Source organism: Panthera tigris, chromosome B4 (genome assembly GCF_018350195.1).
Source record: "Panthera tigris isolate Pti1 chromosome B4, P.tigris_Pti1_mat1.1, whole genome shotgun sequence".
In the NCBI taxonomy this organism is placed as follows: domain Eukaryota; kingdom Metazoa; phylum Chordata; class Mammalia; order Carnivora; family Felidae; genus Panthera; species Panthera tigris.
Window position 1 is genome coordinate 60,884,613 of NC_056666.1, and position 18,444 is coordinate 60,903,056.

The 18,444-nt window shown below is 33.2% G+C and overlaps 1 protein-coding gene across 9 annotated transcripts in view; it reads left to right on the forward strand.

The window, feature by feature from the left end:
- The window catches only part of CCDC91 (coiled-coil domain containing 91), a 349,643-nt gene that overhangs the window by 178,851 nt on the left and 152,348 nt on the right, over positions 1 to 18,444 (forward strand). For all 9 annotated transcript variants that reach the window (XM_042992023.1, XM_042992028.1, XM_007075649.2 and 6 more), the window contains one exon: positions 3,693 to 3,770. In XM_042992023.1, coding sequence (XP_042847957.1) covers positions 3,693 to 3,770 — 78 coding nt within the window. The remainder of the gene's footprint in view (positions 1 to 3,692; positions 3,771 to 18,444) is intronic.

Sequence of the window (18,444 nt, forward strand, 5' to 3'; positions counted from 1 at the left end):
AGATAACTATTATATTTTTCATCATCTTTTTATTCCCAAAGTCAGCAGTCTGGCACTTAGTAATTGTATAAATTAAATATGATGCTTACTGAGAAAATTTGGTATGAAACAATGGCATCTGGGAAAATTTTAGGTCATCAGTAACTGTATATTCATAGTACTTGGGAGAATCTACATTTTCTACTTTGATTTATGATGACTATTACTGAATATCTCCATATCATTTAAAAATTATGAAGTACATATTGAATATAATAGTCAAAATTTTAGTTCTGATATGTAAAATGATTATCGAAACCCCTTATGTCAGTAATGAGAATTTTCAGCATAATCCAGATAATTCCTTCTCTCTAGAAGATACAGCCATGGATAAAATGTTCATTGTGATTTAAAATGTAATGTCATAGAACATTTTGGTTACTTATGTCTCTTAAGAAAATACCTTTTATATGAATTGCTCAGTACATTGTACTCTGTGCTTTTTTTAAGCACATCAGTACTTTTTAAAATTAATGATTTGTGTCATTATTCAGGCCTATAGTTATTGAATTATCAAACCTGATAATTGAAATGGTTCATATTCATCTTTAATTTGTAATTAATTAGGTGAAAGTAGAATACCTTCTCAGTTTTACTTAGTGGATCTAGGGTAATTTGCTTTGCTCAGACCAATTAACTCTAAGGCTTTTGACTTTTTTGGTTCCCAGTTTTCTGAATTTTAAACTGAAGAGACTAGTTAGTAATAGGCATTGTCAAGAGAGAAAAAAAGTAAATTTTTATTTTATTAGTTAAGTTTGGAAAATGCTGGTTTTGGTAAAGTTCAACATAATTCCTTCTCGGTTTGTCTGAAGTTTAATATGTTAATATATGCTGTTCATGTCCATAGTTTGACCATAGTTGCCTATTTTGTATGAGCTTCTCCTAAATCCTTGGCCTGAAAGTGGAACATAAGCATCCCAAGAATTGCCTGAGATGATCCACTATGATATGGAAAGAAGATGTCAGAATACCTATTACTATTTACATTTTTTTAATCTTGAAAAGAGAAAAATCTGTGTTAATATTTAGCACATGGATTGATGCTTTTTGTCCTCCCTAAGTCCTTGTATGAAACAGTCACATATTATTTGTGAGATACCCTGACATGAATGGGAGATCCAAAGTGATGAGTTGGTAGTGATACTCTTATTTATTTGCTTGTTTTTAGTGTAAATAGTGTATCACTTGCTTAACCAAGTAATTGGACTATTATTAGTGTTTAGTAAAATAACTCTCATAGAGATGGAAAAATGACTTCAGAAAGATTGCTGAGCCATAGACTGATAATCGTAGCAACAAAAGTCTGTATTTATAACAAGTGCCTCTGGTGATTCTTTGTGTTTAGGCAGTTTTGGGAAATAGTGATTTATTCACACTGAGGTATATAAAGGGATGTACCAGAAACGGGGGATTAGATGTTAATAATGAAAGAGAATCTGTTAAATCAGTAAGGTATAATAAATGAGGGGAGATGATGAATGAGCAAGTGGCAGCAGTAAATGGACAAAAATTATTGGCATTATCTTTCATTCTAAATATAGTTGAAGTTTAATTTTCTCTCACAGTCCATCAGGGTGATGATGCAGTCATTCAGGGTTACAAGCTGGCAGAGGCTGTGCCATCTGCAGAACCTGGCTTTCATTGTCATCTTGGGCATTCACATCCACCAGCAAGTAGGGGAAGAAAGGCAGTGTGGAAGACTTGTGTGGGAGGTTTTTGTGATTCAAACCTGAAATTCTGTATGTCACTTCTCCCAACCTGATATTCTTAAAATAAATCGCACTTGGTTGACATGTGTTATTCTAGTAATATATTGCTAGAGTCAATTAGCTTATACTTTGTTTTGAATTTTAATCTTTGTTTAGAATTTCTGTATTCATAAAAGAATGGTTCATAATTTTATTTTCTTTTAAATATTTTTGCAGAGTTTAGTATAAGGGATATACTGTCCTAATAAAATATGTGGGGAAGTATTGCTTCATTTCCTACTCTCTGGAAGAGTTTGTGTTTGTGTAAGATTTGTTACTTCTTTCTTTTTAATTTTTTTTACTAAAAAAATTATTTAATGTTTATTTATTTTTGCAAGAGAGAGACAGAGCACGAGCAGGGGAGGGTCAGAGAGAGGAAGACCCAAAATCCAAAGTAGGCTTCAGGCTCTGAGCTAGCAGCACAGAGTCCGATGCGGGGCTGGAACCCATGAATCACGAGATCATGACCTGAGCCCAAATTGGACTCAACCGACTGAGCCACCAGGCGCCCCTGTTACTTCTTTCTTAAATGTTTATTAAAATCACCTGTTAAGTAATCTCGTCTTAGAAATTCTTGGTCAGAAGTTTTTTGTTTGTTTTTTTACATTAATGCAACATCAGTTTCTCTTAGGTATATAGGACTATTCAGATTTTTTATTTCATCTTTTTAAAAATTTTGGTAAGTTGTGCTTTTTCCTAGGAGATTTTAAATTTTATCTAAAATTTAATTTTTTGAAATATTGTATAGTATCTTAATGTTTTTTAAAAGAAGTATATGTAGGTAAATGTAATATCCTAATTCATGTATGATGTTGGAAATTCGCATTTTTTAATTTTTCTCAATTTTATTTTTATCATCATACTGCATTTCCCTTTTTTTCTTAATATGGATTATTTTTTTTAAAGATTCTCTTTTGTTACGTGTCTATTTAATCTTTTTACTCTGTCCCATGTTGTTTTAAATGCTTTCATTTTTTGGTGTTTTTTTTTTTTTTTTTTGTATTTTTTGTTTTGTTTTGTATTTTGTGTTTTCCATAGTTTTTTCCTCTCTTTTTATTGTAGTCTCTTCCCCCGCCCCATCTTTTAGGTCTATAATCCTCCCTTCTGCTGTGTTTCATTTACTGTTACCTCATCTGTTGAGTTACTAATAGTGCATATTTCTCATCTGTAAAATATCTATTTCATGAATTCCAGTTCTCTGTTGAAAATCTGTATCCTATCAATTTTCTTTATTTCTCCTCTACTTTCTTGAACATATGAATCATAGATGTTTTAAACTCTTTGATAGCTAATATATAAATCCTCCATGGGCCTATTCCTTTGGTCTTTGTGTTTTCTGTGTTTTTGGTCTCATCTGTTGTCATCTCTCTGATACTTTTGTATTGAAAGCTATTCAGAGTGTTTGAAAAATTAGAAAGTCTTTGTAGGATATTAACATTCTCCAAAGAGAGTTCATCCTTTCCTTTCCTAAGAAGGTAGAATGAGGAGCTGATCACCCTAATCCAGTGGTTCTCCAACTTTGTTATGTATTAAACTACTGGTATACATATATTACTGGAGAAGTAATAAAAAATATGTAGAAGCCCAAGCTCATTGAAGTAACACAGGCCTTCCTGTCTCTTGATTCAAGTCCAGAATTGCCAAATGTTCCAAGAGACAATCCCATTGCCTTATGTTTTCTCATTTTTGAGTATGGTTTTCCTCTCTCAGTTATTGTTTCGCTGTAAGTTTTCATTGTTTCAGTCCTCCCTAATACTTTTACACAGAAGTTTATTTTTTCTCTTTTTTAGCCAAAGCATTGATGTGCCACAAACCACTCAGTCATTCATGAATGCAAAAGTCAGTGGTTTTAGTTTATAAACGAAAGAACAAATCATGGTTTATTTTTTTGTTTTTGTTTTTCAGGACAAGCATAAACAAGAATTGGAAGACATGAGGAAAGCTGGTCATGAAGCTCTCAGCATTATTGTGGATGAATATAAGGTAGAGATTTGGGAGTCTGTTTTCTTTTTTAAACTTTAGCATACTTTCATAAAACATTTATACACATAGGCATATGCAAACATACACAAATTATAAAATTACAGTAGTCTTATTTTGGTATACAATTCCTTTCAATTGACTGATGTGTTAATTGAAAATATACTTAGTAGATTACAAAGGTAATGCTAGATGTTGCTCTGCATTTGAGAAGTTGTGGAATTTTTTAAGAATATAGAATCTGAAGCTGAAGAAATTCAAGAACAAAATACTGTAGAATTAATTGCTAGATTAGATTTTTTCCTTGCTGTGGTTCTACCCCTGATATAAATCTGATAGATATTGTGGGTGAAGGGGATTAAGAAAAAAAATGTCGTGGGGCACCTGGGTGGAACAGTCAGTGAAGTATCCGACTCTTGATCTCAGCTCAGGTCATCATCTCATGGTTCATGAGATCAAGCCCCGTGTTGGGCTCTGCACTGACAGCATGGAAGCCTGCTTGGGATTCTCTCTCTCCCTCTTTCCCTGCCCCTCCTCGCTCTCTCTCTCTCAAATAAATAAATAAACTTTAAAAATATTGTTGTGAATATTGTTACAGAAATCATGATAATGTCAGTATCAGGGACATATACAATATTACTCTCTGATTCTGGGTCTGCATAAGCTTATTCATTTAAAGCAAACTGAGGACTGGTATGTTGCAAACTTTCAAGATGACCTGAACTTTAAAGAGTTTGTGCATTAGTTGTGTCTGATGGATGTAAATTTGCCTCCTAGTTCACTTTGTGTCAAGAACTAATACTGTGAACCTAATTTTCTCTTACTGGTGTTGTAATAACTTATCAAAAAAAATCTTTTTCCCCCTAAATTTCATGTTGTGTCATGAGGAATGTGTTCTTGTTGAAATCAAATTCAAACAATTCTCCCCAGAGGTAACCACTGTTAGTGTTTGATGTGTATCTTTCTAAAGGTTTTTCTCCATTTTTTCATAAGTATATATACTATCATACCATATATATATACACACATATATATACATGTATATATGTACATATATGTGTATATATATGTATATATATGTACATATATACATATATATACATATATATACACATAAGTATATATACTATATATAATATCATGTTATATAATTTTTTTATTTGGTTTTACAGAAAATGTTATTCCACTCAGTCTCTTCTTTTGTTTCTGTGTTTATTCACTATGACTTGGAAATATTTTAGTATCAGTATGTATCAACTTTATTTTTTCATACAATAGTGTTCCACAGTATATGTATACCATAATTTACGTGTATAGGTAAGCATTTCGTTTTTTGTTTGTGTTTGTTCATTACTGCGTCAATTTTTTTTAAAATCCTTCTACCACATGTGAAATACAGAAATTTTTTATTATTGATTAACCTTCATTGTTGGATTTGGCAGGAAAAATGTCATTTTAGTTAGCTAATAATTTATTTTCAAAAAGCTTCTTGTAACAAGTCATTTGAATAAAAGTAGAAAAAGAAGTAGATCCAGAATTATTTTAACTGAAAGCACTTGTTTGTTTTTTTTTTTTTTAAACTCAAGGTAAATAGTCTAGTTAGTTATGTCTTGGGACATGAAAGGTGATTTTTGTGACCACACCCAAAGTAGAAACTGGTGCCATTGTTGAGACATTCAGGTTTTTGCAGCTGTGATTACTGACTCTTTTTTTTTTTATATAATAGTGAATTTTTAGTCCTTCTAATATAAACCAGCTTTGAGTTGGGTAAAACTATAGGATCTATTTTGAACTATCATCTTTTTTTTTTCCCTTATGGCTAAGGGTGGGAAGAATTAAAATACTGGAATTTATATAATTTTCTTAGTGTATTAAGTGATATATTCTTAGGTGAAATTACATTTTACTTATTTTTATTTATGAATTCTAAATTAAATATTTTGAAAACATTTACATTGCATTTAGTTTACATTTGTCTTTTTATGAACAGCTCAGTGTTTGATATTTTAAATCCTTTTTGATTCTAGCTCCACATATTTCATTTTCTGAAAGCAAGTTTATTATGTATTGAATTCTTGGGTTTTTTTTATGTTTATTTATTTATTTTGAAAGAGAAAGAGCATGAGCAGGGGAGGGACAGAGAGAGAGAGAGAGAGAGAGAGAGAGAGAGAGAGAGAGAGAGAGAAAATCCCAGTTTGTTCCCTGTATTTAAAAGTCTCTTATGGTTTTCCTCCCTCTCTGTTTTTATCTTATTTTTCCTTTCTTTCCCCTATGTCCATCTGTTTTGTTTCTTAAATTCCACATATGGATGAAATCATGAGATATTTGTCTTTCTCTGACTTACTTATTTCACTTAGCATAATACATTCTGGTTCCATCCACGTTGTTGCAAATGACAAGATTTCATTCTTTTTGATTGCTGAGTAATATCTATTATATATGAAAACCACATCTTCTTTATCCATTCATCAGTCAATGGACATTTGGGCTCTTTCCATAATTTGGCTACTATATACATTGGGGTGCATATGTCCCTTTGAAACAGCATTTTTGTGTTGTTCAGATAAATATCTAGTAGTGCAATTGCTGGGTCATAGGGTAGCTCTATTTTTAATTTTTTTTAATGTAATTTATTGTCAAATTGGTTTCCATCCAACACCCAGTGCTCACCCCAACAGGTGCCCTCCACAATGCCCATAACCCATGTTCCCCTCTCTCCCACCCCCCATCAACCCTCAGTTTGTTCTCAGTATTCAAGAGTCTTTTATGGTTTGCCTCCTTTGCTCTCTGTAACTTTTTTTTCCCCTTTCCCCTCCCCCTTGATCTTCTGTTAAGTTTCTCAAGATCCTCATATGAGTGAAAACATACAGTATCTGTCTTTCTCTGCCTGACTTCTTTCACTTAGCGTAACACTCCAGTTCCATCCACGTTGCTACAAAAGACCATATTTCATTCTTTCTCATTGCCAAGTAGTATTCCATTGTGTATATAAACCACAACTTCTTTATCCATTCATCAGTTGACGGACATTTAGGCTCTTTCCATAATTTGACTATTGTTGAAAGTGCTGCTATAAACATTGGGGTACAAGTGCCCCTATGCATTAGCACTCCTGTATCCCTTGGGTAAATTCCTAGCAGTGCTATTGCTGGGTCATAGGGTAGATCTATTTTTAATTTTTGAGGAACCTCCACACTGTTTTCCAAGGCGGCTGCACCAGTTTGCATTCCCACCAGCAGTGCAAAAGCATTCCCCTTTCTCCACATCCTCACTAATACCTGTTGTTTCCTGAGTTGTTCATTTTAGCCATTCTGACAGGTATGATATGGTATCTCATTGTGGTTTTGATTTGTATTTCCCTGATGATGAATCATGTTGAGCATCTTTTCATGTGTCTGTTAGCCATCTGGATGTCTTCTTTGGAAAAGTGTCTATTTATGTCTTCTGCCCATTTCTTTACTTGATTATTTGTTTTATGGGTGTTGAGTTTGATTAGTTATTTATAGATTTTGGATACCAACCCTTTATTCATTATGTCATTTGCAAATATCTTCTCCCATTCAGTAAGTTGCCTTTTAGTTTTGTTGATTGTTTCCTTTGCTGTGCAGAAGCTTTTCATCTTGTTGAGGTACCAGTAGTTCATTTTTGCTTTTATTTCCCTTGCCTCTGGAGACATGTCTAGTAAGAAATTGCTGCGGCTGAGATCAAAGAGGTTGTTGCCAGTTTTCTCCTCAAGGCTTTTGATGGTTTCTTGTTTAAATTTAGGTCTTTCATTCACATTAAGTTTATTTTATGTATGGTGTAAGAAAGTGGTCCAGGTTCATTCTTCTGCATGTTTCTGTCCAGTTTTCCCAATACCTTTTGCTGAAAAGACTTGTCTTTTTTCTGTTGGATATTATTTCCTGCTCTGTCAAAGATTAGTTGGCCATACATCTGTGGGTCTATTTCTGGGTTCTCTGTTTTGTTCCATTGATCTGAGTGTCTGTTTTTGTGCCAATACCACACTGTCTTGATGATTAGAGCTTTGTAATACAGCTTTAAGTCTCGGATTGTGATGCCTCCAGCTTTGGTTTTCTTTTTCAAGATTGCTTTGGCTATTTGGGGTCTTTTCTGGTTCCATACAAATTTTATGATTGCTTGTTCTAGCTCTGTGAAGAATGCTGGTGTTATTTTGGTAGGGATTGCATTGAATGTGTACATTGTTTTGGGTAGTATAGAGATTTTAGTAATACTTATTCTTCCAATCCATAAGCTTGGAATGTTTTTCCATTTCTTTTTGTTTTCTTCAATATCTTTCATAAGCTTTCTATAGTTTTCAGTGTACAGATCTTTTACCTCTTTGGTTAGCTTTATTCCTAGGCATCTTAAGGTTTTTTGTGCAGTTGTAAATGGGATTGATTCCTTGATTTCTCTTTCTGCTGCTTCATTATTGGTGTTCTGAAAGGCAACTGATTTCTGGACATTGATTTTATATCCTGCAACTTTGCTGAATTCATGTATTATTCTAGCAGTTTTTCATCTGGAACCATAGAGACCAGAAGGAAATAGAACAGTATTGAAATAAAATAACTGTCAATCCAGATTATATATCCAGTGAAAATACACTTCTGAAATGAAAGGAAGAAACCAAGATGTTCCCACTTGAAGGAAAACTAAGAGAATTTGTCAGAGGAGACCTACTCTAAAAAAATGGCTAAGGAAATTATCCAAACAAAAGGCAATGATAAAGGAAGGAATTTTGGAACATTAGGTAAAAAACAAAGGAAAGGACAAGACTGTGGGTTAATGCAATAGACTTTCTTTTTTTAAGTTTAAAATTATGTTTGTTAAATTAAAAAATATATATAACATTGTCTGGTGTGACTTTAATGTATGTAAAGGAAAATTTTAAGAAAATTATATCATCAACATGGGAGAGTAATAGACATAAGGAAAAGTAAGGGTTTTACACTTGATTTGAACTGGAAAAAAAGACAACACAAGTAATGGTGTTATTTATTTATTTATTTTTTAAGAAGTAATGCAAATTTATTTACTTCTACAGTCTATTCTATGATAAGGCTTGGGATTATTTGGAGTTTGATTGCAAGATTTGAAACTGTCAAAATCATCTGGAGCTAGTTTACATTTGTATTTCAAAAACTATAGTACGTTTTCTCCATTTTTCACTCTGATTTCTAAGAACCTGATGTTATCGGTAGTGATTACAACAGAGGAAAGTTTACTATAATTATATATTTTGATTTTGAGTAGGCTAATGATATTTTAACATTTTATAATTTTTTATTTTTGAACAACTTTACTGAGATATAATTCATTTATTATAGAATTCACCAATTTAAAGTTTATAATTCAGTAGTTTTTAGTTTTTCACAGAATTATACAGTATTCACCACAGTGTAATTTCAGAGCATTTTCGACACTCTATATGAAACCTTATTTCTGTTAGTGGTCATTTTTCACTCCCTAACCAACTACGTGTTTTCCTACCCTTGGTAACCATTAATCTACATTATATCACTATAGTCATAGTGACTATAGTCACTATGACTACATTATGTTTTCTGGACATTTTGTATAAGTGGAATCATACAACTTGTGATCTTTGTGATTTATTTCTTTCACTTAGAATAATATTTTCAGAGTTCATCCATATTGTTACATGTCTTAGTATTTCATTTCTTTTTTATTGTCCAGTGATATTGCATTGTATAGATACACCACATTTTATTTATCCTTTCATCAGTTGATGGCCATTTGGATTGTTTTCACTTGTTGACTATTAATGAATAATGCTATGTGGATGTATTTTATTTCTCCTGGGAATATACATAGGGTTGGAGTTACTGGGTTGTATGATTATCTATGTTTAACATTTTGAGGAACTACCAGAATGTTTCCGGTTGCAGTGTTTTATATTCCAACCAACAGTGACTGAGAGTTCTAATTTCTCTCCATCCTTACCAACACTTGTTATTTTCCATTAAAAAAAAATATTTAGCCATGCTATTGGGTTTAATTAGCATTTAAGTCTTTAATCCATCCTGAGTTAATTATTATCTATGGTGTAAAGAGGGTACAACGTTTGTTGTCGTTGTTGTTGTTGTTGTTGTTGTTGTTGTTGTTGATATCCAGTTATTCCCAACCTCATTCATTGAAAAGACTGTTTTTCCTCATTGAATTGTCCTGCGACCATTGTCAAAAATTAATTAACCATCTTTGTGAGGATTTATTTGTAGACTCTCCAAGTGGGATGATTTGCATTGAATATATAGACCAATTTGGAGAGTATTGCCATTTTAATAGCATTAAGTTTTATGATCCATAATGATGAAATGTCTTTATTTTATCCTCATTAATTCCTTCCAACAATCTGTTGTAGTGTCTCCTGTGTACTTTATTCTTTTTGATGCTATTGTAAAATGAATTATTTCTATTTCATGTCCAGATTCTTCATTACTACCATATAATAATAGGATTGATTTTGTGTATTTGTTCTGATATATAAGTTCATTAGTTCTAATAATTTTTAATAGATTTCTTAGGATTTTCTATATATAAGATCATGCCACCTGCACTCTTTCCAGTCTGGGTGCCTTTTGTTTCTTTTTCCTGCCTAATTGTCCTGGATAGATGTCCAATACCATTTGAAGAAGAGCTGCAAGCACATACATCCTGGTCATTTTCCTGATCTTAGGGGGACAACATTTAGTTATTAGCCATTAAATATGATGTTTTAAGTGAGTTTTCAATAGGTGGTCTTTATTAGGTTGAGAGAGTTTCTTTTTATTTCTAGTTTGTTGAAAAAATTTTTTTTGATCATGAAAGGTTGCAGAGTTTTGTCTGGTGCATTTCTGTGTCTTTTGAAATGAAGATTTTGTTTTTTCTTATGAATGTGGTGTATTCCATTTGATTTTTGGATGTGAAATCAGCCTTGCTGGGGCATCTAGGTGGCTTACTCACTTGAGGGTATGACTTTGCTCGGGCGTGATCTCACGGTTCATGAGTTCAAGCCCTGGGTTGGGCTCACTGCTTTCAACATGGAGCCCATTTCTGATCTGTCCCCCCCCTCTCTGCCCCTGCCCCACTCGTGCTCTCTCTCTCCCAAAAATAAAAAAATAAATATTAAAAAAAAATCAGTCTTGCATTCCTGAGATAGTCTCACTTGGCCTTGGTGTATATATGTTTTTTATGTGTTGCATTAATCTATTAATTAATATTTTGTTGAATATTTCATATCTTCATTCACAGGGGATATTGGTTTGTAGTTTGGTGTCTTAGGTTTTGCTATCAGTGTAATACTTTACTCAGAATGAGTTAGGATTTGTTCTCTTTTTTTTTTTTTAACTTTTTGGAAGCATTTGTAACAGATCAGTATTAATTTTTTTTGTTAATAATTTTGTAGGATTCACTAACACAACCTGGTGGTAGCAGACTTTTCTGTGTGGGTGAGAGTGTGTGTGTGTGTGTGTGTGTGTGTGTGTGTGTGTGTGTGTTGTGGGGGGTGGGCAGACAGAGAGGGAGAGAGAGAATTCCAAGCAGGCTCCACACTGTCAGCACAGAGGCTGACATGGATCTCGATCCCATGAACTGTGAGATCATGACCTGAGCCGAAATAAAGATTCAGACGTTCAATGGATTGAACCACCCAAGAGCCCCTGTTTTTTGTGTTTGTTTTTGTTGTCGTTTTTTTTAACAAATTCATTCTCTTGCTATTGATCTCTTCAGATTTTCTGTTTTCCTTCTGAGTTTGGTAATTTTATCTTTCTAGGAAGTTACCTCTTTTATCTTAGTAGTCTAATTTTTAGCATGTAGTTGTTTATAGTGTGTTCTTACAATGCTTTTATTTCTGTAAGGTAAGTACTGATATCTCCTCTTTCATTTCTGATTTTGTAATTTGAGTCTTTCCTCTTCATTTGGTTGATTTATCTAAAGGTTTTTCATTCTGTTTGTGTTTGCAAATAATTAATTTTTTTTATTTTTCTCCCATTTTCTATTCTCTAATTTACTAATTTTCACTCTAACCTTTATTTTGCATGACTTCTTACTTTGGCTTTAGTTTGTTGTTTTTCTGGTTCGTTAAAATGGATAAGTAGATTATTGAGATAATATCTTTTTTCTGACTTATGTAATTAATCTTTTTCTTTTTTAAAAAAGGCATTTATATTATATTTCTTTCTATAGGCATTATATTTAGGAATTATATTTTCTCTTGATTCTAGTTTGTTTCATCCCATAAGTTTGTTATATTGTATTTTCATTTTAGTTCGTGTAGAAAAAGTTATAATCCTTATTGTGATTTCTTCTTTAACATATTGTTTCTTAGAAAAGTATTGTGTAATTTACACACACACACACACACACACACACACAGATTCCCCAAATTTCTGGTGGTTATTAAATTCTAATTTAATTTCATTGTGGTTGGAAAATTCTTTTTAATGATTTTATTTGGGTGGAGTGTTCTGTAGATGTCTCCACGTGTATGCAGTTGGTTCATAGTGTTGTTTAACTCTACTGTCCACTGTTAGTAATATGCTTAATTTTTCTATCCTTTATTGATAGTGAGTGTATCAAAGTATCCATTATTCTTGAATTCTCGTTATTGTGTCGGTTTGGTTTCATGTATTTTGGGGGTATTTTGTTAACTGTATATGTCTTCTTTATTGTTATATCTTCCTTAAGTATTGACCCTTTTAGTATTGTAAGATGTTTGTTTTTATCTCTGGTATGATTTTTTTTTCTCCTAAAGTCTATTTTTTTTCTTGACCTTATTGTATCCTCTCCAGCTCTGTTAGAGTTTTTATTTGCATGGTATATCTTTTCCCATCCTTTTACTTTCAACCAGTGTGTATCTTTGAATCTAAACTGTCTTTTGTACAAATACAATTATGTACTTTTAAAAAATGTAGTTGCTTTTTTTATTAAATATTTTTGAAATGTTTATTTATTTTCGAGAGAGCGAGAATGTGCAAGTAGGGGAGGGGCAGAGAAAGAGGAAGACAGAGGATCAGAAGTAGGCTCTGTGCTGACAGCAGAGAGCCCACTGTGGGGCTCAAACTCACAAACCATGAGATCATGACCTGAGCTGAAGTTGGCCACTTAACCGACTGAGCCACCCCAGCACCTCAAAATGTAATTGCTTTTTAAATCAATTAAGAGAAGAGCAGAGAAGAAATATTCAATTATTTTGTCTTTTAAAACTACCCACATGATTAACTTTACTGGCATGTTTTGTTTCTTCATGTGGATTGAGTCATTTTCTGATTTTACTTGTTTTAGCCTAAATGTACTTCTGTTAGTATTTACTGTAACTTGTGTCTGCTAACAAAGAATTTGTCTTGAAAGAGCTTTAGTTTCATTTTCATTCTTTAAAGATAATTTTCTATCTTTGAAAGCTTTTTTTTTTGTTTTCTTTTGTTGGGTATATATTTCTTGTGAGACAGACTTTTTCTTTAGTTTCAGCACTTTGAAAATGTCATCCCATTCCCTTCTCTCTTTCATTGTTTCTGATGAGAAGTAAGCTGTTAATTTTTTTGTGGTTATCTTGTATGTGATGAATCATTCTTCTACTGTTCTCAGAATTGTTTTTGTCTTTCAACATTTTGACTATAATATGTCTGGGTATGTATCTCTTTTAGTTTTTCCTACATGGAAGTCACTGAGCTTCTTATATGTGTATATTGTATTTCATCACTGTGGGAAGTTTTTAGCTATTATTTCTTTAAGTATTTTTTATTCTCTTCTTTCTTTGTGTTACTTTCATTGTATATGTGTTGATTCACTTAATAGTGTCTCACATTTTTCTGAGGCTTTATTCATTTTTCTTTAATATTTAAGTGCTATAGTCTAGATTCCATGGTCTTTATTGATATTTCTTCAGATTTACTGATTATGTCTTCTCTCAGTTCAAACCTGTTTAAAACCTCTATGAAGTTTTTCATTTTTGTTTCACTTTTCTACTCCAGAATTTCCTTTTGTTTCTCTTGTATAATTTCCCTCTTTGTTGATACTGTGTATTTTATGAGATGTTATTTAATTGTTTAAGCATGGTATCCTTTAGTTCTTTAAACATTTTTATAATTGGTGCTTTGAAGGCATTTTCTGGTCCAGTCTAATATCTGGGCCACATTAAAGGTAGTTTTTACTGACTCCTGTTTTTCCTGTATATGTGATGCAGTTTCATACTTCTTTCCATGTCTAGCAATTTTTTACTAAAAACTAGACATTGTATATAAACTGTAGTAGCAATTTTGTGTTTTCAATCCTCAGGAAACTTTGTGTTTTTGTTTGATCATTTAGTGAAGTCTGTTTCTTTTGAATTGTGCAACTTCTGATTTTGTAGACAGAGCAAAATGGACATTCACATACTCATTCTGACTACCAGAAATGACTGTTTTAAAGCCATGGTCTCTTTAACTATTTCTTTCCTGATTTCCGTTTTGTGATTCTGACTTGTCTCTATTTTATTGTATCTATTTATTGTATCTTGCTGTTAGTTTCTGTTAATTTCTAGTTGATTGCTCTGTTGTTCTGACAGTGCCCTAGAGTATCCACTGATCCAGTTATAGACTAGTTATAGATCATTCCTTTTGGCAGAGCTGGTTTGTGTGCCAGAGCCTCCCTGTAACCTGTCATAGAACCTATAGACAATGCATAGGCCCTGGAAGAGTAGGATACTTAATTTGCTCTTTATTGGTTTCCTCGCCCAGATCCCTTTCACAGCTGGAGCTGTGTATGAGGGAAGGAGGGTAAGTACTATTCTGCTACATGGTTGCCACTGTTACTCAGTAGATATCTTCTATGACATGGAGTTCACAAGGATGGGATAGTCCAGTGTTTATAGCTGTTAAATATCTCTGTAATAGTTCTCTTGCTTCAGCAATGTAGGAGAGATGGGAACTGGCATTTGACTTCTGAGCTCAACTGAGCAGCTGTCCTGCAGTCGGAGCTGTGGAGGAAAGGAGGATTGCATTTTTTGCCAGCTGCCTATTTATGTGATATAAGTCTTCTGCAGCATGGAGCTGTGGAAAATAGGATCTATTAATGTTCACCAGCTGCCAAGACTACCAGGAATAGTCTTTTACACTAATAGATTGGGGATGATGGGAACTGTCACTCAGCTGCTGAGCCTGCTGAAACAGTTCTGCAGGGCTCAGCTGTGGGTGGATGCATGAAGTCCCTAGAGTTTAGTATCATAGTTTCCCCTCTGTTCCTACCAGGTTTCTATAAACTTCATTGAATAAATATTGCTCAATTTATTGTAAGCCCTTTGATAAATCTACAGAGACTTTGAATGATTGTTTTTGCTTAAAAGATACCTATCTGGGGTAGAGGTTTCTCTGAACTCCTAATATCATCATTCCAGAAGTCCCACCCCACCCCCTCTTATATCTTTTCATCCATATTAAAATAGTGGTTACTTATTACATATGTTCTTCATTTAAAAATTATTATCTTGGGATCAGTGAATAGTTGGGAGTCATGGCATCTTTTGTATTTCTCACTGTATTAATAAGAGTTAAAGATTTGTTTACATCATGTCATATATGAGTACCTCAACCCTTGGATCATTGCTGATTTCTTGCCCTAATGCTTTTCTAAAATGTGAGACTTTTTTTATGTGATTAAATTCTCTAATACTGTGCCTCTTAGGAATTTTAGAATGTTTCTGGGTTTTGTTTCAGCAAATTACCATGGATTCAAATATTAATTTAAAGCTTAATAATTTAAATATGAGTTGTACTTTTACATTGGTAATCAAATAAAAGAAAAAAAAACCTTAATTTCCAATTCATTTGGTTAGCATACTTTGTGTGCCTAAGACCATTCAAATGAAATAGCACTTTTTAAAGTTCCCAAATGATGTGACCAACAGTTTGTGATTTTAAAACAGAAATAAGCTACGTTATAATTTAAACTTTCACAACGAATTGAAAATTCTGTTTTACCTTTAATTAGCCTCATGTAGACATACCTTGGAGATATTGCGGATTTGATTCCAGACCACCACAATAAAGTGAATATTGTAATAAAATGATTCAAATGAATTTTTCATTTTCCTATTGCATACAAAAGTTATGTGTACACCATGCTGTAGTCTGTCATGTGTGCAACAGCGTTATGTCCAGAAAATATACATACCTCAATTAAAAAATACTTTATTTCTAAAAAATGCTTACCATCATTTGAGATTTTAGCTAGCTGTAATTTCTTTTTTTTTTTTTTAAGTTTACATATTTATTTTGAGAGAGACAGAGACAGCGCAAGTAGAGGAGGGGCAGAGAGAGGGAGGGAGACAGGAGAATCCTAAGCAGTCTCCCACTGTCAGCACAGAACCTGACATGAGGCCTGAACTCACGAAGCCGTGAGATCACAACCTAAGGCGAAACCAAGAGTAGGGTGCTTAACAGACTGAGCCACCCAGGCGCACCTAGCCATAATTTCCTTTTGCTGGTGGAAGGTCTTACCTTGATATTGATGGCTGCTGACTGATCAGGGTGGTGGTTGCTGAAAGTTGGAAGGCTGTGGCAATTTCTTAAAATAAGACAGCAATGAAGTTTGCCACATCAACTGACTCTTCCTTTTATGAATGGTTTCTCTGTAACATGCGATGGTGTTTGATAGCATTTTACCCATAATAGAACTTGTTTCAAAATTGAAGGCAGTCCTCTCAAGCCCTGCCACTGCTTAATCAGCTAAGTTGACCTAATATTCTAAATCCTTTCTTGTCATTTCAACAATTTTGACAGCATTTCACCAAGAGTAGATTCCATCTCAAGAAACCACTTTTCTGTGCTCATCCATAAGGAGTCACTCCTTATCTGTTAAAGTTTTATCATGAGATTGCAGCAGTTTAAATATAATAATAATGAAAAAGTTTGAAATATGATAATTACCAAAACATGAGAGAAAGACATGAAGTGAGCAAATGCTGTTGGGAAAATGGCGCTGGTATACTTGCTTGAGGCAGGGTTGCCACAAACCTTCAATTTATACAAATGCAGTATCTGAAGTGAAATAAGATGAAGCACAATAAAGCAAGGTATATACGTGTATTCAATGGATTAGCGTGTATTCAATGGATTCCATATCAAATTGGAATTCAGTTCTTTTAGTAAATCCTTATTCATACAACTTCAAACCATCCATTACAGGAACTGGGTGAAGAAAACCTACAATCCAATTACATAAACAACTTTGAGATCCAAACCTATTTTGTACTATTATTGTGTATTACACACTCATATTCTTATCTTTTTCTAACTTTAATAATGATATGTAATAATTTATATGTTTTTATTCTATGAATTCCCCAAAGAGGATTGCATTTCTACAAAAATTTCTACTTTAAGACAACCACATACTTCTGTTGGTAGAGATAACTGATTATTTTAAAATCAGACAAACTTGATCAAAGCCCCAGCTCTGGTACTTCATAACAATGTGACCTTGGGAAGTTCCTTACATATGAATTCTAGTTTCCTCATAAATATAAATGGGGGAATAAACCATAGAACCTATTCATAGGAGTATTGGGATGATCCAGTAAGATAGTGTATATTGCTTGGCTGATAATAATGCTGCTAATAAATATTAGTTATTACATATATCATTGGTTTCCCAGCTTTTTAGCATAGCAATCTCAATGCATTATCATTATCTTACAGCTGATTATTAATTAGTTTACTTTTCAAAATGATACAATGTGAATTCTTCTTTCAATTTTCTTTTTAGAAATATCCACTTTAAGGGAAAGAGATTGTGGACCAGCCCTTCATATTCCTGGGCTCCTGTTAAAAAGCCAGCGTTCTTCTGTTCATTTAGAAAATAAATAACTTGCTCCAGATTGATGAAAGAGACATGTGAAATTCTGTTAAAGTACAGCAGAAAACAAAGCTAAAATTAAGCTAATGTGCTATATATGCCAACTTTTCCCATAATGTTTACTTAATTTTCTTTACTTTTTCTTTTATGTCATGATTTTTAAAATCTTTTATTCTGATAGTTAACAGCAGTAAAGTAAATGTAGATCTTGGAAGGCTTTTCATAGGAGCATGCCACATCAAAGATTGTTTACATAAGAATTTTCCTTTACTTGTTTAATTGTGCTTTTGTCTTGAAATTGTCATTCTTCATGATACACACTGGCTCAGACTTCACAGTTCTTTCATGTCTGTAGTTTTCTCTATCAAGGATTACTATCCAAGATGTAGACTATCTTAATTTTTTTTGAGGATAACAAGCAGCTGTATTACTGTGAGCACTTTTTGTTTAAGTTGTCCTTAACAGTTGTCACTGTCAGGATTTCTTAATCCATTGGTTCTCACCTTTTTTCGGCACATAATAAATTACTTGTGATGCTTTTTTGAAATGCATATGCCAAGGCAGGTTTCCTCTCTGGAAATTCTAATTTGATGTTGATGGGATCCTAGTATGTATATTTTCTTTAAAGTTCTAAAAGTCATTCTGCTACCCTCTCAGGGGCAGTTATCCCCTGATATTTGGGGATATCATTGATATGAAGGGATCATTGTCTTATCCCTTCATATTTATTTGCCTGTCAAACTATTCTATTTCAACCTGTTTCCGTGTTTTCCCCATTTTTGTCATCTAATATTGAACCTGTCAAGGTTGTGTATATGTGTGTGTTTCCCATTGAAATCACTGGGGAATT